This window comes from Muscardinus avellanarius, assembly GCF_963383645.1.
Source record: "Muscardinus avellanarius genome assembly, chromosome: 15".
Lineage (NCBI taxonomy): Eukaryota > Metazoa > Chordata > Mammalia > Rodentia > Gliridae > Muscardinus > Muscardinus avellanarius.
Window position 1 is genome coordinate 22974424 of NC_137801.1, and position 27861 is coordinate 23002284.

The following is a 27861-nucleotide window of genomic DNA, read 5'->3' on the forward strand; positions in this document are numbered from 1 at the left end:
TTAACCCAGGGTTGGTTGTGTTCCTCTTTAGATCTGATTCTCTTCAGATAAAAGTGATTCTCTTGGCCCCTGGGAGTGAGCCTCTCACCCCTCAAGTGAGCATCAGTTAGAGTGGCACCAGGTGTTTCTGACCTTGAGCTTACCCTTTTATGACACGAACCATCTCTTCTGGGGGGTTTGATTTTTCCTTGTGAGTGATAGATTGGAGAAGCCAGAAAATAGACCCCAAATTAAAAAAAAAAAAAGACACACAACAGGAAAGTTCCAGGAACTCCACACTTGTGGTTGGAAACCGGGTCCCCATCAGGCTTGCCAGTGTCTCTCCCGCGGGCTGGCTTGGCAGAGTCCGGGTGTCCCTGGCCTTACGTCCTTCCTGCAGCTGCCATCGCTCAGCCTATTTCTCCCTTCACAGGAAAAGCACCTGACGGATGGCATGTTCAAGCTGGCTGGGACGCTGGACTACCTGCACAAGGAGGTGAGGCTGTGAGCATCCCCGCAGACACCCCCTTGGCTCTGTGCTTCCCCGAGGCCGCTCTCTGACTGAGACTGGGCCACTGAGTCTAAAGCCTGCAGGGCTCCCCTTTCTAGAGCGACCTGGAGAACCTTCAGGGCGTGAGAAAGCAAGGGCAGTGCTGTGGCTCTCTTCCCCCATGCTCCCTGGGTTGTGGCCCCGTGGATGCCATTCTGGGAGGTCCCCGGCCCACCAGGAGGGGGGAGCAGCACAGGTGCAGGGGTGATAGCTTTTGATAAACCTAGGCCAGATGCTTCCCAAAGGAGCCTGTCTGCTTAACCTGGGGGTGGCCCCAAACTAGGCCTAAAGCCTAAGTTCTAGAGAGCTCCCAGGCAACCATGGAGACTTGTAAACACTTTCCTATCCATCTGTCCTCCTAGGTCCCCAAAGCATTTGTGAACCTGGTGGATCTCTCCGAGGTTGTGGCTATGTCGCGCTCGCAGCAGGGGACTCAACTCAGGTATTCAAGGAGGTAGAACGGGACCAGCAGCTGCTTATGGCCGCCATGTGCTAGGTCCTGCATGAGGGCACAGAGAATGGGGAGACCCTAGAGGCTCAGCCGCAGGTGTGAGCTCCTCCTGCAGCCAGCGTGGGGAGGATGTGCCACCAAGTGCTGCTCCTGCGACCAAGTTAAGGATAAAATGTTCGGTCTCGTTGATGCAGTGCCTAGAGGATTCCCTCTGCAGAAAAAATGAGAGCTTAAAAATCAGGTTTGGCAAAACATCCCTGAGCCAAGAAGTATCACTTCTGGAGATTTGATGGGGGTGGGGGGAGAATGTAGCCTAAATGTATTTTATTTTCTCAGAACTTGATTTCCAAATAGTGCTGAAAGTTTTCACAGGATTGACCCTTTTTGGGCCCGTGTCCTAAGAATCTTGGCTTTGAACTCAGGAAAGAAATTCATGTGGAAAAAGTTAGGGCCAGATCCAGGCACTGTGGCACATTCCTGAAATCCCAGTACTTGGGAGGCTGAGGCAGGAGGATCACGGTTCACAGACAGCCTCAGCTACTTAGTGAGGCTCTCTGCAACTTAGTGAGACCTTGTTTCAAAATAAAGGATAAAAAAATAGAGTTGGGGGTGTAGCTCAGAGGTAGAATGCCCCTGGGTTCCATCCCTAGTACCACACACACACACACAAAAAAAAAAAAAGGAAAAGAAAAAGGAAAAAAGTTAGGGCCAGGACACACACACACACACACACACACACACACACACCACACACACACACACACACACACACACACACACACACACACACGAGTAGGGGAGGGAGGATGGGATGTGAGTCTTAGGTTGAGGAGCAAATGGGGGGAGGAGGCACCCCAGGAGATGATGCGGGAGAGGAAGATGGTCTCCACAGCCCACCTGCCTCCCAGGATCAGATCTCCACAGGTGCCTCTCCACCCTGACCTGTACCCTCCTCAGCATTTGCCCCCTCCCTCTGCACCCTCTAAGATCCCAGCTTCTCCCTCCTCACTCCCTAAGCAACCCCAGGCCCCAGGTGGCCCTTCTTCCCACCGACCTCTCTCTTTTCTGTCTCCCTTGAACCTGCAGTGGCTCAACATCAAATTCCTGCAGTTGCCCGGGAGACGCCTCTAAGCTGGACAAGGCTGTAATGCAGTGGTCCTATCAGGTGAGCCCCCGAGCCTGGGCTGCTGGCTCGCAGTGGGAGGTGGTAGGGAATGGGGAGCCGGGGATGAGGTGTTGGTAGGTTTGTTCCCTGGGACTTCTGAATCAGCATTTGGGACTAATTCTCAGGTCACTTCCCATGATGAGTTCCTACTCCTGCAGGTAGTAGGAGGGGCTACAGTGCAGGTGGGATGGGACACAGATACCACGCTGACACTCCACACACATTCTTTTGGAAATGCCTCCTCTTGTCCTGATCACTGGTGCCGCCGGGTCTGGGACTGGTGAGTTGGTTTTGCCCAGGTGGTGCCTATACTCCAGACTACAGCCCAGAGGCAAGCCAGGGCGCCCAGAGAGGTGCATCTGGTTGGCAGAAGAGATCCCAGCAGAGCATAGAGGGCTCTGTGAAAGTCCTCATCCTCATTGAGCTTCCAGTAGCAAGCCACACAAAGCACAAGGCTAACATGACCGTTGGCGTTGAAGAAGGAAGCTGTACCTGAAGTTGCGTGGCGCTTCCTGCACTCTAGAAACGGCAGCATTCCTGAGCAGCTCCTGGCACAAGAGCTCGGCCCTTGAAGCGAGCGTGCTGCGTGGCCTTGTAGATTTTTTTCCCCAATTACTTCCAATAAGCACAAATCAGATCTTACATCTCACTAAACTTTATGCATGGAAAGTGGCAGGCACTGGTTGTGCTGTTCCATACAAAATGGCTGAACTTCCCATCTAAACCTCAGAACAAAACATATCCTAACCAACCACTTCCAGAGCCAGCCTGCTCCCAGGTGTCTCTGGTGTTACCCAGTGGCCTTTGAGAGATAGTGAGAGCTCATCACGAGTCCCGGAGCACGAGGCAAGAGGGAGCATCCCACTAGCAAGCAATCATGCTCCCATGTGATGGATGGGCCATTCTGGCGAGGAGCCGTCGGCCAGGCGGCTCTGGCTGGCTCTGTTCCCAGATGGCACCCCTCTGCTCCCTTCCCCAGGAAGCCTGGGAAAGCCTCCTGGCCTCCAGCAGTTTCAATGGGAAGGAGTCCTTCACTGTGGTCTTCCAGCCTTTCTTCTATGAGATGTTACGACCCCAGGTGAGTGGGCTCTGTGAGACAAGTGGGTGCAGATGGGGGGGACAGTCTGGGCCCCCCATCTGCTCCCACGTCCCTCTCTTGCCCTCGCCCCATCCCCTCAGAAGCTTTAGTTACAGAACCCAGGGCAGTGAGTGCTGAAAAACCCTTTTATACTATTGAATGCCCTTTCCACAAGGGGTTGTTGCATTGCCCCATGAAGGGGAAGAGCCGGGACTCAGAGGGCTCCGCTTCCACTCCTGGATCTGGAATGAGCCAGCCTGTGGCCTTGGGCAATGGCTTGACGTCTCTGTGCCTTGGTTCTGCGTCTATGCTGTTATTAATATTCCTTCCCTCTAGGGTGGGTGCCAGGCTCACCTTGAGCAAATAGGTGGGAAGAGCTCCGAGCAGTGCAGATTTGGGGAGTCTTCGCAGCTGTGATTACTAGGATGAGCACCAGCTCTCGCTCCTCCCTCTGCACACTCACATGTCCCCAAGAGAGGAGCATTTGCCGTCTCTGGGCCTGAAGCCACCCAGATCATGCAGCCCTGGGGGTGGGTCCACAGCTGAACAGGGTCTCTGCAGCCTCGGAGGCTTCCGGGTTGACTGGGACACACCTGCCTGCAACTCCCCAGTTCATACCCGTGAGGATCATTGTGCCACGTTCAAGATCTACCAATGTTTAATATAATGGCTTAAGAGGAGAAGGAGGAAAGGAGGGCATCCCCCCATCCTGCTCAGCCCACACCTGAATGGCTTCCCTGTCATGGCTCCTTCTGCTGTGGAGTTGGTTATGGAGAACCTGTGATAACATGGAGCAACCAGATGCTTGCCCTGCTCCTGCTGGCCCTGGCATCTGAGCCCAGGCCCCAGGCAGCATTCCTATAATCCTGTAGATGGGGAGGGCCTATGGGACAGAGCTGGATGGACATCAGTGTGTAGAAGCATCGTGTTCTTGGGAGCTCCTTTCTCTCCTGGTTCTCTTCCAGGAGGGGCCCCTGCTCCAGGATCCCACCACCCTGGCCGTGAGCCTCTGGAACAGCATGGTGAGTAGGCGGAACCGGGGGGGGGCACCAGCCTGGGGGTGGCTTACAGGAGGGGCAGGGTCACCACCACCTAGAGCCTCCTCTGCCTGCTGCACACAGGGGACTGCAGGCTATGAGGAAGTTTCTCATACCTGGCACAGGTCCAGCTCTTCCCCAGGAATTTGACCTTCTGTCCCATAGCTTGGCCAACCCCCACCAGGGACAGGTGCTCAGGGGATACCTGTCTCCCTCTCCCAGGAGGCTGAGCCATTTCCCCAGAGTGCACGGAAGACATGCTTTGAGTGGGGTTCTGGGCATGGGGACCCCCTTGCCATTCCTGTCTAGTGGGTGGCATCATGCAGGGTTAGGGATTGGGGTAAGCAGGTGTGGTGGCACATGCCTGTAATTTCAGTACTTGGGAGGCTAAGGCAGGAGGAGCACAGGTTCTAGGCCAGCGTCAGCAACTTAATGAGGCCCTCAAAAACTTAATGAGACCCTGTTTCAAATTTTTTTTTTTTGGTGGTACTGGGGTTCTTGGAAGCCCTTTTAAATTAGGGCTACACTCCCAGACCTATTTTATACTTTTATTTGGAAACAGGGTCTCTTAAAGCCAGAGAGGCTGGCTTCAAACCTGCGTGATCCTCCTGTCTCAGCCTCCCAAGCGCGGGGATTACAAGCGTGCGCCACCACGCCCGGCTGTTTCAAATTTTTAAAAAGGCTGGGGTGTAGCTAAGTGGTAGAATGCTTCAGAATTCAAATCTCAGTAGCAGTATATTAGTAGTAATGGTAGTAGTAGTAGTAGTAGTAGTAGTAGCAGCAGCAGCAGCAGCAGCAGCAGCAGTAGCAATAGGTTGTAGTAACAACAGCAATAAGGCCTCTGGGTAGTGCCAGCACAGACCTCAGTGTGGAGAAGACCTGGGTTCATTTCTTAATCCCAGCCCTCACAACTCTGTGGACTCGGATCTCAGCTCCTTTCTGCAAAGCCCCTGACCCACGCATCCAGTGCGCAGCCATATTAAGGACTCACACGTGCCGGCTTTGTGATGTCACCGTGCCGGGCTTCCCCAAGGGCTTCGGGCTAGCTAGTGGATGGACTGCAGCAGCAAAGCCTGGAGCCTGTCCAGGGCACCAGACAGAGACCTCTTTTTGCCATTTATATTATTCCTGATCCAAGCTGCCCTATTTTTAGAATTCCAGCGACAGAAAAGGATTAGAACCTTTCTTCCATCTCTGCAACTGCTGCCCTGTGCTGAGTATCCGAGCAGCTGTGCCTTGGCACACATTAGGACAGAGCGGGAATGGGAGGGGGATGGCCTCCCACGCCTGTGGACGGAAGCACCCCGCCCTACAGAGGGGACATTGGACTTCTTAGAATAGGGATGTTTGTCGGTGGACCCATTCCCTCGGTTGGATATTCTCTAAGCAAACCATTTGTTGCTGATCTCCCATGAGGGCAAAGAAAGGAACCGGACCCCTAAAGTGGGGGCTGCTCCTCCACGTCCTCTCCAGCTCAGCCATGACTCCGTCCTCTCTTCCTGTACCACCTTTCTCCCAGACAACACATGGACAGGCACCTTCAGCATGCCCCGCCCTGTGCGGGGGTAAGGGGGGCAGGAGGATACAAGAGGCACCAAGTGAAGCCTCCATCCCCATGGAGCTTCAGGGGTGGCTGGGAAGGGCAGGTAACCCAAGGAACAGGGTAGATAGGAACTCAGCCAGAGTGGATGTGCCAGACTGCACCCACAGGCAATCTGGACCACAGGGCCAGGGGAGACCTTGAGATAAGATCAGAGGTGGCTTTGAGGGTGCTGGAGGAGTCTTGGAAGGCATTTCTGGCAAGAGGACCTTTGTGAGCAGGGGGCTTGGAGAGGAGAAGATCCGTGTAGCAGGCAGACCAGGAAGGACCAGCCAGAGAGGGAGCATGGGCGATGGGGCCCAGAGAGCAGGTGCAGCCTGGGGTGCCAGAGGAGCAGCTGGAGGGCAGAGGGCGGCTGCTGGCTCTTTCACTTCCTCCTTTTTATCTTACTATGGGTGGTCCTGGTATTGGTGGCAGCGGCGATAATAACCATCTTCACTGGGCTGCTAGGGATGTCCCCTTGCGTATAACCAGACATGCTGCACGCCCAGTTTCTTCTGACCCACTTGAGGGTCAGGAAGAGGAGCAGGCACACAAAGGAGAATAGGTCTAACCCTCAAGGAAGGCATGGTGGCACATGCTTGTCATCCCAGTATGCCTGAGACAGGAAGACTGCAGGTTCAAGACCAATCGCAGCAACTTAGTGAAGCCCTGTTTAAAAAAAAATAGCCAGGCATGGTGGTGCATGCTTGTAATCCCAGCATTTGTGAGGCTGAAACAGGAGGATCGCGATTCGTGGACAGCATCAGCTACTTAGTGAGGCACTTTGCAACTCAGTGAGACCCTGTTTCAAAATAAAGAATAAAATATAGGGCTGGGGGTGTAGCTTGGAGGTAGAATGCCCCTGGGTTACATCCCCAGTACCACCAAAAAATAAATAAATAAAATAAGAATTAAAAAATAAAATAGGACTGGAACTGTAGCTTGGAGGTAGAATACTCCTGAGTTCAACCCCTAGTACCAAAAGGAGAGAAAGTCTCACCCTCCAAGGCCAAAGGCCTGGGGCTTAGTGTCAGCGGGACTTGCAGGAGGAGGAGGCAGGGGCTTTCCTGGGCAGGCAGCTGTCCCTGTCCCTCTAGAACCAGCCAAAGGAGCACAGTCCACAGCTTCCCAGGAGGGGCTCTTTCTATCCAGAGCCCCTGCAGACTGAACTGAGTTCTCAGGAACATGACGGGTCAGGGTGAAGGTCTCTGGGCAAGGAGCCAGGAAGCCCTGGTTCTGCTCCCGGCCCCCCTTTGGTGGCATGGTGAGGCAAATCCTGTGGTCTTGCTGGGCCTCCATTTTTTCCACCTGCTGAAAGGGGTCCTCAGAGGACCTCAAAGGGCCTTTGAGAACAGGGGAGCCTTGCAGCTTCTTCTTGCCTTCCTGTCTACTCATCGTGCCCCCCTAGGGTGGTGGAGGGCAGGAGTCTCTGCCCCACCTCCTTGATTTTTGCCAGAGCCACTATGGTCAGAGTCAGGAGTGTGTGCCCATTCTGTGCCCACCTTTGCAGACATTCAGCCTGGGCAACAGCCCCCTCCTGGGTGGGGAGCTGAGAGGGGCCCCCTTTCCAATGATCACAGGGGCCTAGGTCTACCACTCCTGTCCTGACCACACGCAGGACACACCTGCAGGAGGAGGGTTCCCTGCTCAGCGTCCCACAGAGCCATGTGTGGCTGTGCCCATGCTGGGTATTCTTGGTGCTTGGGAGGCTGAGACAGGAGGATTTCGGGTTTGAGACAAGCCTCATCAACTTAGTGCGACTCTCAGCAACCTAGCAAGTCTCCTGGATCCTTTCAGTATCCACCCTCCTTGATCTACCTCTGGACTGGTGTGGTGGGCTTTGAAGGCCAAGGAAGGAAAGGGGTGTGACCAGATGTCACCAGCTCTGTCTGCAACACAATGGAACTGTCCCAGCTGCATGAGCCCCAACCCAGCCCTAGTGCCGGTACAGAGTCGAGGAGGACTTTGTGGTTGGGGACATAACTCACCCCTAGGACCTTCTGCCATCCCCTCTGTAATTTCTGGTTGCACAATGGTGATGTTGGAGAGACCCACCCTTAGGGAACTTTCAGCCATCCCGTGGCCTTGGGCTAAGCCCTCTGGGAGGTGCTAGAGCCACAGGGCAGGATAGGGAAACCAGGAGCTGCTCAAGGGGAATAAGAGTGCACCCCCCTCCTGCCCACACTCTCGCTCATTTCACCATGCCAGAGAAGCAGAGCCAGCGGAGGAGATGTAAGCAATTAAAAGGCCAGAAAGTGGAGTAAGCGCAGACCTGCTGGCTGCTCCTGGGGGGTGGGGTGGGGGGACTAGTCTACATGCATTTGTGTGCAGTTGGGGGCAGAGGCAGGAGAAAGAAGAGTACCTTAAAATAGATTATTTGCCATCCTTTCTGAGTGTAGAGGGTCAGAGCAGTTTAAACAAGACGAGTAGGAGCAAGAAGGATGAATATGATTAACATAGTGACATTTAGGGCTGGGCGTGGTGGCACACGCTTGTAAAACCCAGTACTTGGGAGGCTGAGACAGGAGGATCCAGGTTCTCGGCCAGCCTCAGCTACTTAGAGAGGCCCTCCACAACTTAGTGAGACTCTGTATCAGAATAAAGAATAGGGCTGGGGGTGTAGCTTGGAGGTAGCATGTCCCTGGGTTCAATCCCCAGTACCAAAAAAAGGAAAAAAAATTGAGACATTTAGGGCAAGGTGATTGATAGAAACAAATTCATTGGGAAAAGCTATGCATTTTCCTTCTTTGAGGTTTTTTAAAAATCCTGTAGAGGTGGCTCTCTCAAGGTTCCAGCTGGATTCCCTATTGCTTACATTCTTTAAAGAGTGTGGGAAAGAAGAAAGAAAGACAGATGGACACCTGGCCATCAACCAGCCCACTGAGCAAGCCCTTCGCCAGCAGCCCTGAATGTGCTGGCGGCCCCTCCACCTCCCATTCCTCCAAGCAGCCACCATCAGAATAAAACTGAAAGTTAAGCGGGGAGCCCCTCCCTCCCCCAGCCCCAGAGCGAAAGGGCTATGCCTTTTCCAAATGTGCTATGAATTATACTCCCTTATCTGACTTTCCTTCCATTTGGTTGAATCCAGTCCCAGGTTGGGTAAAGTTCCTTCTTGGCTCCTAGTTTTCAAGGGCACAGATACTGGATAAGATATTGCGAAGGATCTGAGCCAGCAGGGCGCCTCAGCATGTAGACTCCTGAGAACTCTTCTGGAATCCTCAGAAGGGGACATGAGGACAGGGCTGTAATTCTTCAACTGCCTGCATGTTTGTTTTTTTAATGCTTTCATCTAAATTTATAGTCTGCTGGTTCCCCCTGCTGCTACGTACTCCTTTGGGGGAGAGGATGAGGTGGGGCTCTAAGGAAAGTTCAGAGCTTCACACATGCTAGACAAGTGCTTCAGTACTGAGCTGTGCCCCAGCCCTTTTTATTTTTTATTTTGAGACAGGGTCCCGCTAAGATGTCCAGGCTGGTCTTGAACTTGGGATCCTTCTGTCTCAGCCTCCCAAGTAGCTGGGATTACAGGCACGCGCCACTCCCATACAGTTTAGACCGTATGCTTTTTGTCTATGTTGTTGGGTAGCACTCATGGTGATCATTCAAGCAGCTGCCTGTTTCAGAGTAGGTACCATACCACTCATTCCAGAATTGCTAGACATCTTGGTTGTTTGTAAGTGTGGAGACCGAGCTGCGGTCTGTATTTCTGCATCCCTGTTGAAGATGTGAGACTTGCTTGTCATGGGCCCCATAACCTGTTTTCTTGCAGCTATGTAGCCGAGGGTTTTGATCCCTATGGGCCTGCGTTTGCATACACAGAGGCTATGAGCCTGGGAATGAAGGTGCGGGACTAGGGAAAGGACATGTGCTTTACATAACGCCATGGATTTGCCCTTCCTGTGTCTGTACCTGCTCTCCTCTAAGGGGAGATTTAATCAACAAGCCAACCATGAGTTGGGCAGAAGGAGGAAGACAAGAAGTCCAGCTGGATAACTGGTCCCAGGTGACTGAGAGCTGTGTGACCTACTGCAAGAAGTCTGGTTGGATGCAGGACACTGGTGTCTTTGTCTACCCTGGCTAGCTGGGCCCCACCTCGACCTCTTTGTACCCAGTTTCTCCTCCTAGACTGTCAGCAGGGATGGACCAGGAAGTCCCTTCAATGTCAGAAATCTGATTCTTTTCACACAGCGGTTCTCACTTGAGCGTGCTTTGGAACTCCCAGGTGGGTTTGTTACAACATGGATGGCTGTGCCCAGCCTTGGGTTTGTGACTTAGGAGGCCTGCAGCAGCGGCTGGAAATCTGTATTTCTCACAAATGCCTAGGTGGCACTGATGCTGCCGGCCAGGAGTCAAACATAGGGAAATATTGGTCCAAGGAGTCTTTCCCAGCGGCAGCTTGAAGGGCTGCTACCTGTGCACGGCTTTCCTGTTCTAAAGGTCACTTTATTTCCTAGCTGAAGCCAGCGGGACAGAAAGATGAGCCATTCGGTGCAACAGAGAGGCAGCCAGTGAAATGTCCCTCTCAGGTAGGAGACTGGGCAGGCGAGGGGACCATGTCTTTGCTGGGCAGTGGGGTCCTTCCTGACTGAACTATTAGGCCACTGGGAGTCTTGAGTCTGTTCTCCCACGTCGGGGCACAGCTGTGCACATGCAGGGGTCCTAAGGTTTATACCTGCAGATCACGAGAGCAGTTGTAGCAAAAGCGAGGCCTTTGGCACAAGACAGAAGCCACGGCTCACCTGACCATGAACCATGGTGCCAGTCACCTCCCCGGGCCCCTGGCCCTCATACCATTTTTAGCCTTTCCTCCACCTTGGGGCAGAGAAGGAGGCAGGGATGATGAGTATCTATATAATTCTGAAGGTGAGTCATTAGAGTTGCGTCTTAATCATGTCTCCAATATGTAGTAGGTATAGAACGCATGTTGCCCAATAAATAGATGAGAAAAATGACCAAACATAAAAGAATGAGATGATTTCTATCATTTTAATGCTAGTCCAAGATTTTGCTTTCTTGGTGAATTTACAAGTGTCTTGTTACTGGACGGTGTGAAGTATTTAATTCACCTTTTGTCTCTCTTCACTTTGGCTGCCAAGAACCTTAAAATTAAGTTCTCTTCTCATTGAGATATGCGTGTTTGGCTCAGTAGCACAGACTTTCCAGGTAGAGAGAACCAGAGATGCTGGCTTAGAAATGGGACATTGTAAGGATTCAGGAAGCTCCTCCAGAGAATGAATGGTCAGCAGAGGGAAGAAGGGCCAGAGAAGGGTTTGGTCATCATTGAAAGGTTGCAAATGAGCCGAGTATGGTGGTGCATGCCTATAATCCCAATACTTGGGAGACTGAGACAGGAGGATCACAGGTTTTAATCCAGCCCTCAGCAATTTAGCAAAACCCTGTTTCAAAATAAAATAGAACTGGGAGTGTATCTCAGAGATAGAATGCCCCTGGGTTCCATCCCCAGTACCCCCCACCAAATAAAAGGATGGTAATGTTCCAAATTGTCCAAAGGTATGGGTACATGATAAGCCCTGATTATTAAGGGATACAGATTTCTCCATCATGGTTATAATACATTATGTTTCTCTGCAGGAGCGCCCTTATCTGTTCACCTACAATAATAGCAATTACTGGACCACGGTGCTAATTCCCCAAGGGAAGCTAGAGGTAAGGAAAGGCCTTCTGTGACTGACAGACAAGCAGATGACCCAGGGCCATGCCCCCTGCTGTCTTTGGAACCTTCCACATGGTTCTTTGGACCTGGGAACTTTGTTAGCCTTTGGGCACACAGAGAGCTGCAAAGTGCTGGAGGCTGTGACAGGCATCTGAAATTCAGTCCAGGCAGACTGGGGGAGGATGGTGAGTCAAGTGCTAGGCAGTTTTTTGGGTGCCTGGAAGTAGATCTCACTATTATAGCAACTGACTCCTGGAGCATCCCGGGCGTCGATGTTGCTGGGTACTGCAAGCTCCTGTCTCTTAACGATGCAGAACAGGAGTCCTCAATCTGTTGAGAACATTAGGAAAGAGTAGAGAAATGCAGTAAAGTCTGGAACCAGACCGTGTGGAGACCTACAGGCCTGAGAAGTCAGTACATGCCCACAGCATCCGCCATATTCCTATCTCACTCCTGGCTTATCTCAGGTGTCTCTTTCTGATACCTCCTGTGAAGATTAGATAGGGCTCTCTGGACAGACGTGGGTTGAGTTGAATTTGGCCCCGATTCTTGCCTCCCTATTTTATGAATGAGGGTGACATTTACTCTAAGTGATGGAGGCTAAGTTGGTGGCCTGGATCGCCACCCTGAGTGTGAAAGACTTTTAACTGGTCCCACGCTCTCTGATATCATAGCAGTGACGTTGCATCTAAGAGACAGTGTCCCACGGGGCGGTCAGATAACTGGCTGTGGGTTCCAACCCGAACTCTTCCAGGTACTGGCTCTGTGTCAGTGAGCAAGGTCACCAATCTCTCCATGTCTTGGTTTTTAAATCTGGGAAATAGTGATGGCAATGTCTGCCTGTATACTGTAGTGAAATGGTAGTAAGTTAATAAATGTAAAGCACTTAAAATAGGATCTGGCATACCACGAGTCCTATGTAAGTGTGGCAATTGTTACCATCTGAGAAGAGGGAGTAATGTATTTCTTCAGGATACAGTTATTAAACACCTGCTGTGTACCCCTGGAATGAAGTGCAGTGAGGGCGGGGCCTCAAGGCCAGAGCCCACTATTGAATGAATAAATAGGCAGAGAGAGAGGTTCCAGGCCCGGGAGAGAAAAGTCTAAATAAAAGGCACGTCCCATGGAACTCGGTCAGGTAGAGAAACAGAGAACCAACCAGCAGCTATATAACACAACGTAATAAATACTCTAATTAAAGGTTTTGTGGGTATTCTGGGAACACAGAGGATGAGAAAGTAACTCAGACGGGAGGTTGAGAAGGCTTTCCTAAGGGTGACCTCTGCCTTGACAGCTAAGGTTGACCCAGGAAGAGGTCAATCTTAGGGGGAGGGGCGAATGCCTGGCAAAGGCCCAGGGGTGCAGGAGCACGGAGACTTGGTCAAGGCTCCCGACTGAGATGTCAGGAGGCCTCCGGGGCCATGAGAGTGAGAAGGGACTCTGTACTGAAGTTAATACCGAGCCGTAATTTATCTGTTCAACCAACAATTACTTGCTGAGCATCTGCTGGATCAGGCGCTGTTCTAGGTTCTGAGGACACCATAAACTACCCAAACAAGAATCCCAAGCATAGTGCCACATGCTTGTAATCCCAGTACTGGGGAGGCCAAGACGGGAGCAGCGCAGGTTCCAGACCAGCCTCAAAAACTTAGTGAGACCCTGTTTCAACATAAAAAATAAAACTAAGCTGCGAGTGTAGCTCAGAGGTGGAATGCCACTGGGGTCAATTCTTAGCACCCCCTCCCCAAACCCTGGCTTCACTAAGAACTTGGGCAGGGGAACACCACAGTCATGTGGAGTTAGACCACTGGGAATGGGCTCGGAAGGCGCGGGGCAAATCCATAGGACCACAGATGGTGAAGGCCGCAGTGTCCAGGCTGAATGGGAGCGCAGGAGAGGTGCGGACAATCTTGTGGTGCTTGTGAAGGGCATTGCAGACAATGGGCTATGAAAGCTGAAGGGCGGGGGTGGGGGAATCCTAAAGGCTACCAAGCGTTTTACTTAAGTGACATTTCTCCAAATAGAGGCCCACTTTCAGCCCAGTTTCCAACATCCTAAGACCCATTTCTCCTTATTTCTTTGTGTGTCCCCTTTCAGGTGAGAGAAGGAACAGAAGTCCTATGTCCTGACAAGGACCCCTCCGACGCCGTCCCCACTTCAGGTATGCAGATTGTGTTCAGTGACTCAAACTCACATCAGGCCTGAAATGACCCAAGGCAGAGTCACCTGAAGACCGCACAATGTGAGATTCCCACACAATCTGAGATAGTCCAGAGGGCTTTGCAAGGATGCAAGAAACAGCTCTGTGTGTGCATTCGTAAGGGCGTGCACGTGTTTGATTATTCTTTAACTAAAACGTGATAGCCTCATCCTCAGAAAGCATTTGTTATGCACTGGTCCTATGCAGGATTCCATGTTCTGCAGAGAGACCAAAGTAGTTGAATGAATTGATGTTATTGGTCCTGTCTTGAAGCCTTGATGGAGAAATGTGTTCTTCACAGAAGCAAAAGTGCCTTTAAACAGGAAGCAAAAATAGGCAGCCCATAATCCCCACCGAAGTTCTATATGGAATGCTCTGGAATGCTGCACAGGACAGGAAAGCGTGCCATCTTACAGATGTGCTATCTCCACTGCTTCTCAGCATTTCTGAAATGTTTTTTGCTGAACTCCGAATAAGAGACTTGTAGAAATAGAATTAGGCAGGCATCGGCAACTTTCCCGAAGAGGAGTTGCCTGAGGTCAGTACCTTTTCTTCCCAGTGAGGCAGCCTGGGAGCGGTGGCCATATGTATATCACCTGTGTTCAGGTGGGACGTCATGGGGGGTTCTGATAGTAACTCATGCGACTCAGAACAACCCAAGAGCATCCATGCCACAGATCTCCATGCCTGGTCCTAGAGGGCAACTGGATGTGTTCTATTTCTTGCTCATTAATCCACTAGTGAATTGTTGAGTGCCTCCTATGTGAGTTCCAGGAGTTAATATTCAAGCTGCTGCTCATGGTCTCAAGATTTCCAAAAATATAGAAAATTAAGTAGTTTGGAGATATCACTGTGTACAAGGAATTGTCCCTGGATAAAATGCCTTTGTATCAGATTATCTACTTGTTCCATGAATAGAGCAAATAAATTCCATGGCTCAGCTTGCCCTTCACTTGTCTTAGCTTTGCACACTCAAATAAGCCAAATGACTGGCAAGTAGGTTAAAAATCTTCTCACCAAAACCTTGACATAACCAACTCAGTTCTAAGCTGTAGTAATGAAATAAGTGACTGTATTTAGTCTGTTTTCTGCTGCTATAACAAAATGCCTAAAGATATATAGTTATGAAGAAAATATTTTCACTTACAGTTTGGAAGCTGAATGTCCCATAGCAGGAGACCTATCTGTTCATCCTCTGGTGACATCCCCCTTGGCTGGGTTACAGCATGGTGGAGAAATGAGAAGGGGGTGGGCCTTATGCAGATAAAGCCAAGTATGAGAGGTAGCCTTGCTTCATAACAACCCACTCTCATGAGACCTGGGGCGATGGCTCCGGGGACCTTATTACCTTGCACTAGGCACCAGCTCTTCAAGGCTCCTCTCCCTTCGCCATACCACACTGAGGACCAACACTCCTGCACTTAAGTGCAGACCACACGCAAACCATAGAGGTGATGCATTCCTTACACACGCATGCATTTATCTGTCGACTTCTTGCCCCACTCCGGCTGACAACTCATCCCTAGTGGTTACGGCTTTTAAATCTGTATTCATTTTAATATGCATTTATTGGTGCTTTATAATTATGCCATGAGCGTAGTGAGGCTTCTTGTGATACACACACATGCGCAGAGAGCACTTGGTGTGATTTCCTCCAGATCCCCCCTCCATGCCTACTGGTGAGTTGGTAGTGATATCTTTGTACAGGGACATGGCATTATTTGAACTGTTCTCTTCCTCAAGTCTCCTTTTTCCCATCCCCATCTTCCATCTTCCTCCCTCAACCCCTTTTTCTGGTCTCTCTCTTCATGTATCTGAAGTCTCTTTTCTTTTCTATTTTTTCTCCACTTTTCACATAGAAGAGGAAACATCATAATCCTGAATTTTGTGTGTGTGTGTGTGTGTGTGTGTGTGTGTGGTACTGGGGTTCCTGGAAGCCCTTCTAACTCCGGGCTACACTCCAAGACCTATTTTTACATTTTTATTTGGAAACAGGGTCTCCTAAGCCAGCGCACACGGCTGGCTTGGAACCTGCGCGATCCTCCTGTCTCTGCCTCCCAAGCGCGGGGATTACAAGCGTGCGTCACCATGCCCGGCATAATCCTGAACTTTTTGAGACTGGTTTACCTCTCGTTCTGCCTGTTTTCTGGCAGATGGCATAATTTTGTTCTTCTTAATGGATGAGTAAACTTTCGTCGTGCATGTGTACCACAGTTTCTTTATCCTTTCATCTGTGGTTAGTTTACTGTCTGGACTTTCATAGCAGAAGTCAATGATCAGCTTTATGCATCGGCTTTCCTGGAGTAAAAACCCTCACTCAAAGATACAGATATAGATATCTGTATACATATATAAAGAGAGATAGAATATCCAGCTGAATGCTTCAATAGTCTACTTTAGGCAATTAAATAATATCTATTCCTTTTTAATCTTATCACTTTGAAAGTGATCTATAAGCACTTTGCAATCTCTCCAGATTATGCTTCTCTAACAACAACTAACCCATTAGGACATCTCAGCATCTGAAAACCAGATAGCATGTGAACCTATTTACTCCCCAGCCTTCCAGATCATTGTGTTTATTGGTGCTTGAAGATATAAGAACAGGAAATCTCAAGACCTTAAGATCTGAGATCCTCTGAAGATAGTAGCTATTGGAATAAACAAATAAGTAGATTTAGGCCTCCCTGAGCTACCAAGGTGACATAGGACCAAAACACTTGCTCTTGCCAACTGGGCTGCAGAGCTGAATCCTTTCTGGAAAGTGTCAATCAGAAAAAGAGCCACAGGTGCCGGGCATGGAGATGTGTACCTGTCATTCCAGTACTTGAGAGGCTGAGGTAGGAGTATTGTAGATTCAAGGCCAGCCTCAGCAGTTTAATGAGACCCTCCCCAACTTAGGGAGACCCTGTTTGAAAATAGAAAAATTGTAAATAAAAAAAAAAGAGCTGGGGGGTGGGGAGACAACACAGAGGTAGAATATTCCTGGGTGCAATCCAAGAAAGAAAGAAAGACAGGCCAACAGGCCAAGGCAGGCAGGCAGGCAGGAGGGAAGGAAGGAGAAAGAGGAAGACGGAAGGAAGGAGGGAAGAAAGGAAGGAAATCAGCCACAGTCAACTGAACAGTAAAGAAAAACACATTTATTGGGCCATTGATCTCTGACTAAATATTCTAACCATACCTGTGATTGACAAGGTATGCCCAAATAAAACAAAACCAAAACCAAAACCTCTTCACGGGCTACCTTATCATTTCCCTTTGATAATCATCACGTTTCTAGCAAGTTCTTTTTCTCTTCTGGAGGTCATGTTTGCAATACACCAACCAAAGTGAAGGCACCTGGCACACACCCTAGACAGATGGTCACCTTCTCTTCTACCTCCAACACCTCAGCCCTGGGTAGGAGCCCAACAACTGTTTGTTGAATGTCTCTGAATTACCGAGTATATCTGTTTCATCCAATCAATTCTGAGTCAAAAAAGATCTAAGAAAAATCAACCAGACCAAAGTCTCTTCCATTAAAATGATTTTGTGCTATCAAGTCATTATTTCACCTTCAGAATTATTTCCAAAACCTTTTTTGCAGTCTCCTTTTCTAATGTCTCAACCCAAAGATATGTGGATTCACCAAAAGTGATTTCTTTAATTGGGTACTGCCTGTCGCCCCAGGCCATGGCTGGCAGTGAGGGTGCCCCCTGCTCTTCACGCTTCAGAGTTCGTGGGTGACGAACCTCATCCGCAGATCTACAGGGCTTAGGGATGAGGTAGAGAGAGTTGATGTAAGTGATGTTCTGATAACCAGTTGACCTTTGGTAGCCAATAAAAAGTAACATCTTCGGAGTTTTCTCTCCCAGTCAGTGCACACGTGCACTTTGCCATGGGCTATCTCCTATGGACGTCACAATTTCATAGACACTGGAATGAATGTTTATGTTACTAGTTGGGCTCTCACACCTAGTTGGGATATCTGAGAACAAATAGATTGGGTGTAGTCGCTTATTTCAGGTTTCCCAATGGGAAAAGCTTTCAGAAAATGAGAGCAGCCATGAGGAGTAAGAGAGGAGGATATGGCTTCCTGGACCTCTTACTGAAGTTGGCTATCTCAAAGTCAAGCTAGGGAAAGATTTGTAGTTTGAAAAATAAAGGCCCACAAAGTTAATAATATGCTGCTGTCATCGATAATATATACTAGAAAGGTTAGTTCACTTATTGTAAGCCATCGATTCATATCTGAGCCTCCAATATCATTTGACCCATTTAATGACTCTGAGCTTTTCAAAAGCTATTTAAAAAATGCCTGTGTTACAGTAGCACTAGGTGGTTTGTTACCTGTTTCACCCACTGTGAGCCAGCAGGGTAAGGTTCAGTGTGGTCCTGAAGCTGTTTCTATGGTTACCAGCTGCTCAAGGGTCTTTGATTTGACTTAGCCTGCGATCAAGAAGAAATGATGCCCCATAGGAATAATAGAAGTCTGCTTGTCCCGTGGTGCAACCAGCCTACTGAACAAGTTCAAACTCATTCCCAAACACTTATTTGTCCAAGTGTTTCCCTGTCCCAAAAGTTTTTGCTATTTAAAGCTTTGAGAGTTGCAAAATCCCTGTTATGGAATCACACAGCTTGTAATTCAAGTTACTACATTTTATTAATGCATATTTGAATTGACATGTAGTAATTGCACACACTCTGGGGGACAGTGTGGCATTTTAATATATGTGCACAATGTGGAACGAGCAGATCATGGTAGTTGGCATTTCTTTCTTATATTTATTGGGGATTGAGCCTAGGGTATTCTACCTCTAAGGGACACCCCCAGCTCTATTCTTCATGAAACTGTGAAGGCCCTATGTCTTTTAGGCTGGTCTTGAACCTACAATCCTATTGTCTCAGTCTCCTAAGTATTGAAATTACAGACACGCATCATCACACCCAGCTTACCTGTATCTTTTTTTTATGGTACTTAGGGTTGAACCCAGGGGTATTCAGACTCCGAGCTATGCCCCCCGCCCCGACCTATTTTATTCTTTTATTTTGAGACAGCGTCTCAGTAAAGCTGAGACTGGCCACAAACCTGTGATCTTCTTGTTTCAGCCTCCTAAGTACTGGGATTACAAGCATCTACCACCATGCCTAGCTGACCTGTATCGTTTCTTTATGAAGTTAACATGTTTCTTGAGCTTACTATATGCAAGGTGCACATCTATCCATATAAACACATACCAAAGACTCCAAAAGCACAAACAAGGCTCCGGTCAGGTGCCAGCAAACTGCCACCATTGTACAAGTGATTTAATAAGTCCTTAGAATCAGACAGCAAAAGGGTCAGGCAGCCTGAGCTGACAATCAAGAGGGAGAAAGTTGGTTTTTCCAATGACAGCTTCATATGATTTAAATTGTTAGGTTACACAAGACAAAATATTAGTGGTGCCGAGCACTTCTCCTGGGAGTAGCTCTCTGTACTGGGGGCGGTTTCCCCATTCAGTATTCTGCAGTCTCTTTCATGATCCTTCATCAGAGTATAGAGGGCCTTCTGATAAGAGGCTCCCTCTGTAGAAATCATGATGTTAGTGATATGTTTATCAACTTCTCTCTCAAGGTAGTGGACAGTTTGTCCTAGATAATGTTTAGCTAATCATCGCAGTCAAATTTAATCTTATCTCTAGAGTGTTCTTCCTCCAAGGAGAACAGTTGCTGAAGAGCTTTGCTATATTTCTATGCTTTTTTTTTAAATTTTCTATTTTTATCATATACGATGACATTAATAAACCTTAAACCAAGGTCTACAGAAAATTAAACCAATGAAATCCATTGGGTTCTATCTCAATTATTAAAATCCCAGATAAGTTGATTCCTCCCACCAAGATTCCTTCACTTAGTTTATTATCGCTTGTGGAGAATCCTTCCAAATGACCCAACTGGAGAATCTCCCTTCCAGAAATAGTATCTGTCTGTCTGTCTTTCTGGCGGGGGGGGGGGAGGGAGAGAGGGAGAAGAAGAGAGGAGAGAGACGTGTGTGTGTATACATGTGTATTCATATCTTCTTTCTATTCACTACAAATTCAGGAGACAGGAATGGTCAGTTTCCACTGCCTTTTAAACAAATTATAGTAATGAAGCCTTTGCAGCAAGTCTGCCCATCTCTTCCCCACCCTCTCAGCCCTGAAGATTTCCCCTAAGCTTTGTGTACCAGCCAGTGCCCCGGCACTGGCTCCGTCATGGCAGTAGGAATGTGTGATTCACTATCATCACCAGGAGCTAAAATAAACCACTCCAGAGCTGAGGAGAGGGCGTCTTATTTTCTGCGTTGTTGCCTTTTTTACCCAGAGTCTGATTTCTGGAGAGGAGGTCATTTTAAAGCTGTCAGGCTTAGCCCTGAGGATGTGCGCCAACGTGTGCAGCTGGCTTTGTGATTTGATATTGTTCTCCTAACCACATAGCATATGTGGGAGGCTGGGAGGGGCCGAGCAGGCTCTAATCACATGGAGGTGTGGGGGTGGAGTGGGGTGTGGGCATGCGTGCAAGATGGATTCCAGGCAAGGCAAGGGGGAGAGGGAGGACTCAGAAGACACAGAGGCACTCAGTGGCTGGAATCTAAGAGGCAGAGCGGCACCCCCACCCGCAGGCCTTGCAATGGTGGCCACAGTTGTGTGTGAGCTAAGAAAGCATTTGCATATGCATGGAAGAAATGGCTCTCATCTTTTCACCAACAAATGCAGAAGTGCACCTCTGTCAACAGTTTCAAAACTAAAAGGATCTCTATCAGTAATTCCCAAAACATAATACCCAGACAAGATCTGCAGCACAGGCAGTAACTGGGGATTTGTTAGACATGCAGATTCTTGGACCCACCCCAGACCTAATGAAGCAGAACCTGGGAGGGCAGGCTGTCATTGGTGTTTAACAAACTGCCCAGGTGACTCTGATGCATGATCAAGTTTGAAGACTACTCATCCATTTTGCATCAATACCTACATTCAGAACTATGTATGTGTCTGTTTGCAACCTGTCCTAGGAAGTGGCAGGGACTTTTATTTTCCAATAAGAGCAAATGCTCAGTGGGCGTGTCAGCTCCTCTGAAGGTAGCAGAAGAAACGGTGGCCCAAACATCTCTACGACAGGAGACAAGACCTGGAGACCCCTGTGGGCATCCTTTCCACTGAGCTTCCTCCACAGGCATAATAACCCAACCGTGATTGGGAGTCAGAGCAGTGCTTTGGTTTGTGTGTACTCCAGCTTTGTCCACGGTATCACCTGCAGGCTTTACAGGTTGTCTCTGCAAGAAGAGCTGCCAAGGACGTGTCCTGAAGACAGCTTTGAGTTTTTCCGCTGTAAGCAAGAGCCCGCTGACATGATGAACAACTTCAGCTTGGCTGGGCAGTTCCCAGCTCTGGCTCTGTATTAGGCTTCCTCCAAGGCACGAGAGCTATTTTTTTTAAGTTTTTTTTTTTTTTTTGTATACTGGGGTTCCTGGAATCACTTCAACCTCCGGGCTACACTCCCAAACCTATTTTATACTTTTTTATTTGGAAACAAGGTCTCTTATGCCAGCGCGGATGGCTTCAAACCAGCGCGATCCTCCTGTCTCCGCCTCCCAAGCACGGGGATTACAAGCTTGTGCCACCACGCCCGGCTGGCACAAGAGCTATTAAACAATTTGGTGCAACGACACTGGGCCACTAGAGGTGACAGAAGGGACACGCACAAGGAAAGCCAGGGCCATCGCAAAATTAGGGTTACCCTGGGAGTAAGGTATTGGGGGGAGTGAGGTAAGTGTATGACTTGAGGGACTGGCATGAGGAATTGAGTCGTGGTCCCCAAAATGCACTTGAATTCATATGGGCATGTGTGTAAGGTAGAAGGGAACAGACAGCTATAGGACAGGCACATGTATGCAAGTAACTACGTAGATAACAATACCCATGTGAATCGCCTAACTTGTTAGCCAGGCATAAAAAGCCTGGAGCTCTACCTTTCCAATGCTTTTCATCTCCTTCATATGCCTTCACATAAGCCAGACTGCACAGATGGCTGTGCTCGACAGACATTACACACTTTACCATACCTCCTACTTTCCCGCCTGTCACCCACCGAGCCCGCCTTCACCCTCATCGCACCATTTTCTGAGGCCTTGTTCAGGAAGGCTCTTATGGCTCTCCTGCCATGACCCTAGGAGGAGCTCTTCCCTCCAGCGCTGGACCTTCTTATCACTTTGTATCTCCCACTGCTTATCAAGCCATAACTGATTGTAACTAGGGATGCCCTCCCAGAGCTCCTCAGCCTGGGAGCTTCCAGAGGGCCCTCCCCATATCTGGTCATTGTGGTGTCCCGGGGCAGCCAGCCACTGCCTGGTGTTCAGCATTGCTGTTACATGAGTTCATGCTCAGACACATCATAGTATATGCTTAAATGCGAGAGAGAGAGAGAGAGAGAGAGAGAGAGAGAGAGAGAGAGAGAGAGAGAGAGAGAGAGAGGGAGGGAGAGGGAAGAAGAGAAAAGAAAAGCGAGAAAAAGAAAGAAAGGAGCCAGTCTACAGAGGGAAGTTGGTGATTCTTTTTTTAAAAAAACTACATATAGAAGTTTTATATGAGTGGCTCAATTCTACTCGCAGGTATATACCCCAAAGAACCGAAAGTCAGTTTTCAAAGACTTGCGCACTGCTGTTCACAGCAACACAAAAGCCCATCAATGGGTGAATGGGTAAGCAAAACTTTGCACAGGCATACCGTGTCTGCTAAAAAGGAAAGGGAGTGTTATTATAAATGATAACAGCAATGACTGTTCAAAACATTTTGCAAAGTAGAAGCCAGACACATAAGGCCACATGTCCTGTGATCAGTTTGTTTATTTTTGATACTGGGGATTGAACTCAGGAGTAGTCTACCTCAAAACTATACCCCAAGCCCTATTTTTATCTTGAGACGGTTGATGAGAGTCTCATTGCTTGCTGAGGCTGTTTTCGAACCTGCAACATTCCTCTCTGTCTCCCAAGTACTGAAATTACAGATGTGTGCCACTATGCCTGACTGGTATATTTATAGAAAATATACAGAATGAGTAAATCTGGAAACAGAAAGTAGATTACTAGTTGCTAAAGCCTGGAAGGAGAAGAGAATGGAGAGTGATTTCTTGATGGGTTCAGTGTCTGCTTTTGGGGTAATGAAAATGTTTTGGAACCAGATACTGGGTGTGAGTTTTGACATAGTGATTGCCCTAAATGCCCTTGAAGCAGTACCTTACAACAGTTAAGTTTACGTTATGTGGCTTTCACTCATTTGAAAATGTCAGTGGTCTAAAAGCAGATCCCTTTTCGTGATAGCGAAATGGAGTGATCTTTCAGAGGATGCTGTAACATTTTATCCCAAATAGCATCAGAGCCTAGAATAGACTGAGCACGGATCACATCTTACCATGATTCCTTTCTTACTCCAAAATCACCTGCCAAAGGCTTGCCAGCAGCCCATGCCACCCACATTGCAAGCTGAAGGTCCCCTTTAGATCAGGGTCCACGTCTCAGCTCCCAGCCCCGAGTCCGGGTGTCCCAGAGTGGGGACCAGCCTGGGTTCCCTGGCTGCTACTGCCGAGTTCTATGACAGGGTGGGCTTCTCGGACTCTTTGTCCAATATCTATTGCTATAAGATGACTTTCCTCTTTCGGGGAAGGTGGCCTGCCGGGATCCAGCCCTAGCAAGAGTCGAGGTTCGTGAGCTGGTGAGAGGAGAGTCAAGGTCGTGAGAGAGAAGACACTGACATACGAGACCAGATGGCAGCTTCTCGAACTTTATTCTGATGGAAGCTTCTCCAGCTTCTCTCTTACTTCTTTCTTTTAGGATTTGTTACAATCTTTATAGTCATGCAAACAGGAACTTCAAGGACAGGAAAAGTTTTTTTACAGACTTCAGGGCAGGGTGCCAGACATTTAAATAATCATAGAAAGTATGCTTTGTCTCATCACAAGGCCAGCTTGAACTTAATCTTATACATTGGCCCAAACTAAGGTCAGTTTGAACTTAATCATTGGCCCAAACTTTATCCTTGGGGAAAAAATTATTTGCTGCCTGAGTCTCTCACAAGCCGCTGCCCATCAATTTTAGTTATAATGCTTATACATAAAATTCCAATTATACATATTGATCCAAATAATCCTAAAATAATGTTTTGAAGAAGGGAATGCTAGACATACTTCATGGGGGATCTACGCCTTTGCGGGTCCCCTGACCGAGTTTTCTCAAGATCTGCATGAGATGCCGTAGCAGTGGCCATTGGTTTTCAGGGGAGATGGGCCTGGTGCTGCCCTCCATCCCCCCACTTGCCAGTCACTCTGCCTTGTATTCTCAGTTCACAGGCTGAAGCCAGCTGACATCAAGGTCATTGGGGCCCTGGGCGACTCTCTCACGGTAAGCCGCTCTGATTGAAGGGGTGAGAGGGAAGGTTTTGATGAATGAGAGTGTGTGGGTGGAAAGAGAAGGTTTCGCTTCTAGCCCTCTGTAATTCAGTGATTCAAAATAAAAAATAGGGCTGGGGATGCTCAGAGGTAGGAGGCCCCTGGGTTTCATCTCCAGTTCTGCCAAAAAATAAAAATAAAATAAAATAAAAGGAGCATCCTAAAAGATGCACTATTGAGAAGTCGTGTCGCATCCTGTTTGCAGAGCTCTGGGTCCAGCAGGGGTGCTCAGCGGAGGCAGAGCTGGGCACCGAGGCAGAGCTGGTCACTGAGGCTGAGCAGGGCATGGCGCCAGGCTCCCCAGGGGCTCTCCCTCATCTCTGAAGAGGCGGGTGTGCATCGAGATACTGTGCCACCTAGACTCCAGGCTCTAGGGTGTGCGCAGGCGTGCTGGCCAGGCTAAGAACTCAGACCCACTGGCAATAGGGCAGGCGGGGGGACAGGGGAAAGCAGGCACCCACCCCTTGTGTCTATCCCTTTTCAGGCAGCCAATGGGGCCGGGTCCCAGCCTGGGAACATCGTGGACGTCTTGACTCAATACCGAGGCCTGTCCTGGAGGTGAGTGAGGGCACAGAGGACCCTGAAGACTCCAGAAAACAAAACCTCAGCCGGGCGTGGTGGCACACACTTGTAATCCCAGCATTTGGGAGGCTGAGACAGGAGGGTTGCGGTTGGAGGACAGCGTCAGCTACTACTTAGTGAGGGTCTCTGCAATTCAGTGAGATCCTGTTTCAAAATAAAGAATAAAAATATAGGGCTTGGAGTGGAGCTCAAAGGTTCCTGGATTCCATCCCCAGTACTGCAAAAAAAAAAAAAAAAGAAGCAAATAATTCCTGAGCCCTAACTGGCACATTCTCCCAGCACATTTTACTTTGTGCTGCCCGGTTCCTGCTTCACCTACGATCTACCTGTTGCCATAAGCTGTGGCGAGTGGGGCTCACACAGTGGGCTGACATGCTGCCGGGGTGCAGTTGGTGCTTCCTCAGCCTGGAATCTGGCAACTCCTTCCCACACTGGCTTTAACCCAAGTGCAGACTGCCTGGCCACCTCCCTCATGTGGCTCCGCAGAAACCCAGAATGTCTCCGGAGCCTTTGAGATGTTCCTAGATGTGTTTGGCAAAGAGCAAGGGGCTAGAGAAAAGCAGAGACTTTTCATGCCTGGAAACCTAAGTGTCTTGATATCTTTGGAATTTTAGCATTGGCTTGGGAGAGGACTTATGGTCTAGAATACATCTTTGAAAAAATGGCTTTTCTTTTTTTCTTTTTTTTTTTTGCGGGTCTGGGGATGAAACCCAGGGGCATTCGACCTCCGAGCTACAACCCTTGCCCTATTTTTTTATTCTTTATTTTGAAACAGGGTCTCACAAAGTTGCGGAGGGACTCACTAAATAGATGAGGCTGTTGGCAAACTGCAATCCTCCATTCTCAGCTTCCCAAATGCTGGGATTACAAGCGTGCGCCACCACGCCTGGCTGAAAAAATGGCTTTTCAAGCTAAAAGAGAAGAAGAAGGGGAAAAAAAAAAAAAAAAGGGCAGAGGAACATTCAAAAATAAAAACACTGTTTTTTTGTTTTTTGTTTTAAGCCGGTCGTGGTGGCGCACGATTGTAATCCCCGCACTTGGGAGGCTGAGACAGGAGGATCACACAGGTTCGAAGTCAGCCTCAGCTACTGAGTGAGGCTCTCAGCAACTTAGTGAGGCCCTGTTTCCAAATAAAGTATAAAAATAGGTCTGGGAGTATATCCTGGAGGTAGAAAGCCCCTGGGTTCTACCCCCAGTACCACCAAAAATAAAATAAAATAAAATAAAATAAAATAAAATAAAATAAAATAAAATAAAATAAAATAAACAGTTTTTGCTAGTAAGAGTTCTGTGCAGCAGAACTGTGATGGCTAATTAGGATGGGACTGGCCAAAGAAGAAAGGTCTGTTTGGTTACATCTGATGTGTTTCACATCGCTGACATTTTAAAGTTTTGTTTTCTTTCTTGGTTCCCACACACAGCTGCGGAGGCGACCAGAACATCAGCACCGTGACCACGCTGGCCAGTGAGTTCACTCTGCCAGGGCTGGGTGGGCGGGGTGCTCCTGCGCGCTCGAGGCTCCGGCAGAGCCCTGCGCCGGCGGCGGAGCCAGCTACGTGCAGCAGGGGGCGCTGCTTCCCCAGCTGCGAGATGGGCTCAGCTTCCCCGGTGGGGTTAAAGCTCTGGAGTTTTTTGTTTTGTTTTGTTTTGGCTTTTTAAAAAAGATGTTGTTTTTGTCCAAGGAAGGGAGATAGTAAGAGAAGAAAAGAGAGGTCACACAGAATCTTAGGGCAAGTCATTAAAAGATGATTCAAGAAAGAAACAAAGGGTTGGAATCACATCTGGTTTGTTGTCCAGAGCCCTGAACAATCTGAGGCACCATCTCCACTTGGGCTGCTCAGGCAAAGCAGTGAACACAGGCACTGCCGTCCCCCCCTGGGTGCTCCCCTTTATGAACCGCTGTGATCGCAGCAACAACAGATGGGTTCAGGCAATACAAACATTTTCCTTAATTATTTGCCCACACTTTCTTGGAAAGATGTGTGTGTGTGTGTGTGTGTGTGTGTGTGTGTGTGTGTGTGTATGTGGTACTGGGGTTCCTGGAAGCCCTTCTACCTCCGGGCTATGCTCCCAGACCTATTTTATACTTTTTTAAAATTTGGAAACAGGTTCTCTTAAGCCAGCGTGGCTGGCTTCGAACCTGTGCGATCCTCCTGTCTCCGCCTCCCAAGTGCAGGGATTACAAGAGTGCACCACCACGCCCGGCTTTGGAAAGATTTTTTTTAAAGCCTGGCTACTTGCTCCAAAGAGTATTTTATTTTAAAAAATTGGGGAGGGGGTTGAGGGGGCACTGGGGATTGAACAAAGGGCATTCTAACTCCACACTATACCCCCAGTTCTAAATTTTAATATTAACATAATTTATTTTAATTTCTATATACCCCAGTCTATATTTTAATTTTTAGTTTTGAAACAGGGCCTTGCTAAGTTGCTGAGGGTCTCACGAAGTTGCAGAGGCTGTCCTTGAACCGCTATCCTCTTGTCTCAGTCTTCCAAGTACTGGGATTATTTTATTAAAAATTTTTTTTTCTTTTTTGCGGGTCTGGGTATGGAACCCAGAGGCACTTAACCTCCGAGCTACACCCTCTGCCCTATATTTTATTCTTTATTTTGAAACCGGGTCTCACTGAGTTGAAGAGGGCCTCACTAAGTAGCTGAGGCTGTCCGCGAACCGCGATCCTCCGGTCTCAGCCTCCCGAATGCTGGGATTACAAGCATGCGCCACCACGCCCGGCTTATTAAAATTTTTATTCTTTTTAGTACAACACACATAACCTTGCTTCTTCACCTGGGATATGTGTTAATGTTGAATTCTTTCCTCCTTGAAACCTCTGGCTAATAATTTTTTCCAGAGAGATTTAATTGGTCACTTTTTCATTAATTTCCCTGGTATATATTCCTTTGTAATATATTTTGAAAAACTAAGAAATTATTTGAATTTTTTGTGGTACTGGGGTTCCTAAAAGCCCTTCTACCTCCAGGTTACACTCCCAGACCTATATTTTATATTTTTGAAACAGGGTCTCTTACGCCAGCACGGCTGGCTTCGAACCTGAGCAGTCCTCCTGTCTCTGCCTCCCAAGCATAGGGATTACAAGCATGCGCCACCACACCCGGCATATTATTTGA

At 48.6% G+C, this 27861-nt stretch overlaps 1 protein-coding gene across 1 annotated transcript in view; it reads left to right on the forward strand.

Moving 5' to 3' along the window:
• Positions 1-27861, forward strand: part of LOC308273938 (phospholipase B1, membrane-associated-like) — a gene marked incomplete at both ends in the record, with an annotated part of 181166 nt that overhangs the window by 36231 nt on the left and 117074 nt on the right. Inside the window, 11 exons of the mRNA XM_080711345.1 lie at positions 413-475; positions 892-971; positions 2067-2145; positions 3125-3223; positions 4189-4245; positions 10294-10365; positions 11432-11506; positions 13611-13674; positions 24045-24103; positions 24635-24708; positions 26154-26197. Coding sequence (XP_080567471.1) covers positions 413-475; positions 892-971; positions 2067-2145; positions 3125-3223; positions 4189-4245; positions 10294-10365; positions 11432-11506; positions 13611-13674; positions 24045-24103; positions 24635-24708; positions 26154-26197 — 766 coding nt within the window. The remainder of the gene's footprint in view (positions 1-412; positions 476-891; positions 972-2066; positions 2146-3124; positions 3224-4188; positions 4246-10293; positions 10366-11431; positions 11507-13610; positions 13675-24044; positions 24104-24634; positions 24709-26153; positions 26198-27861) is intronic.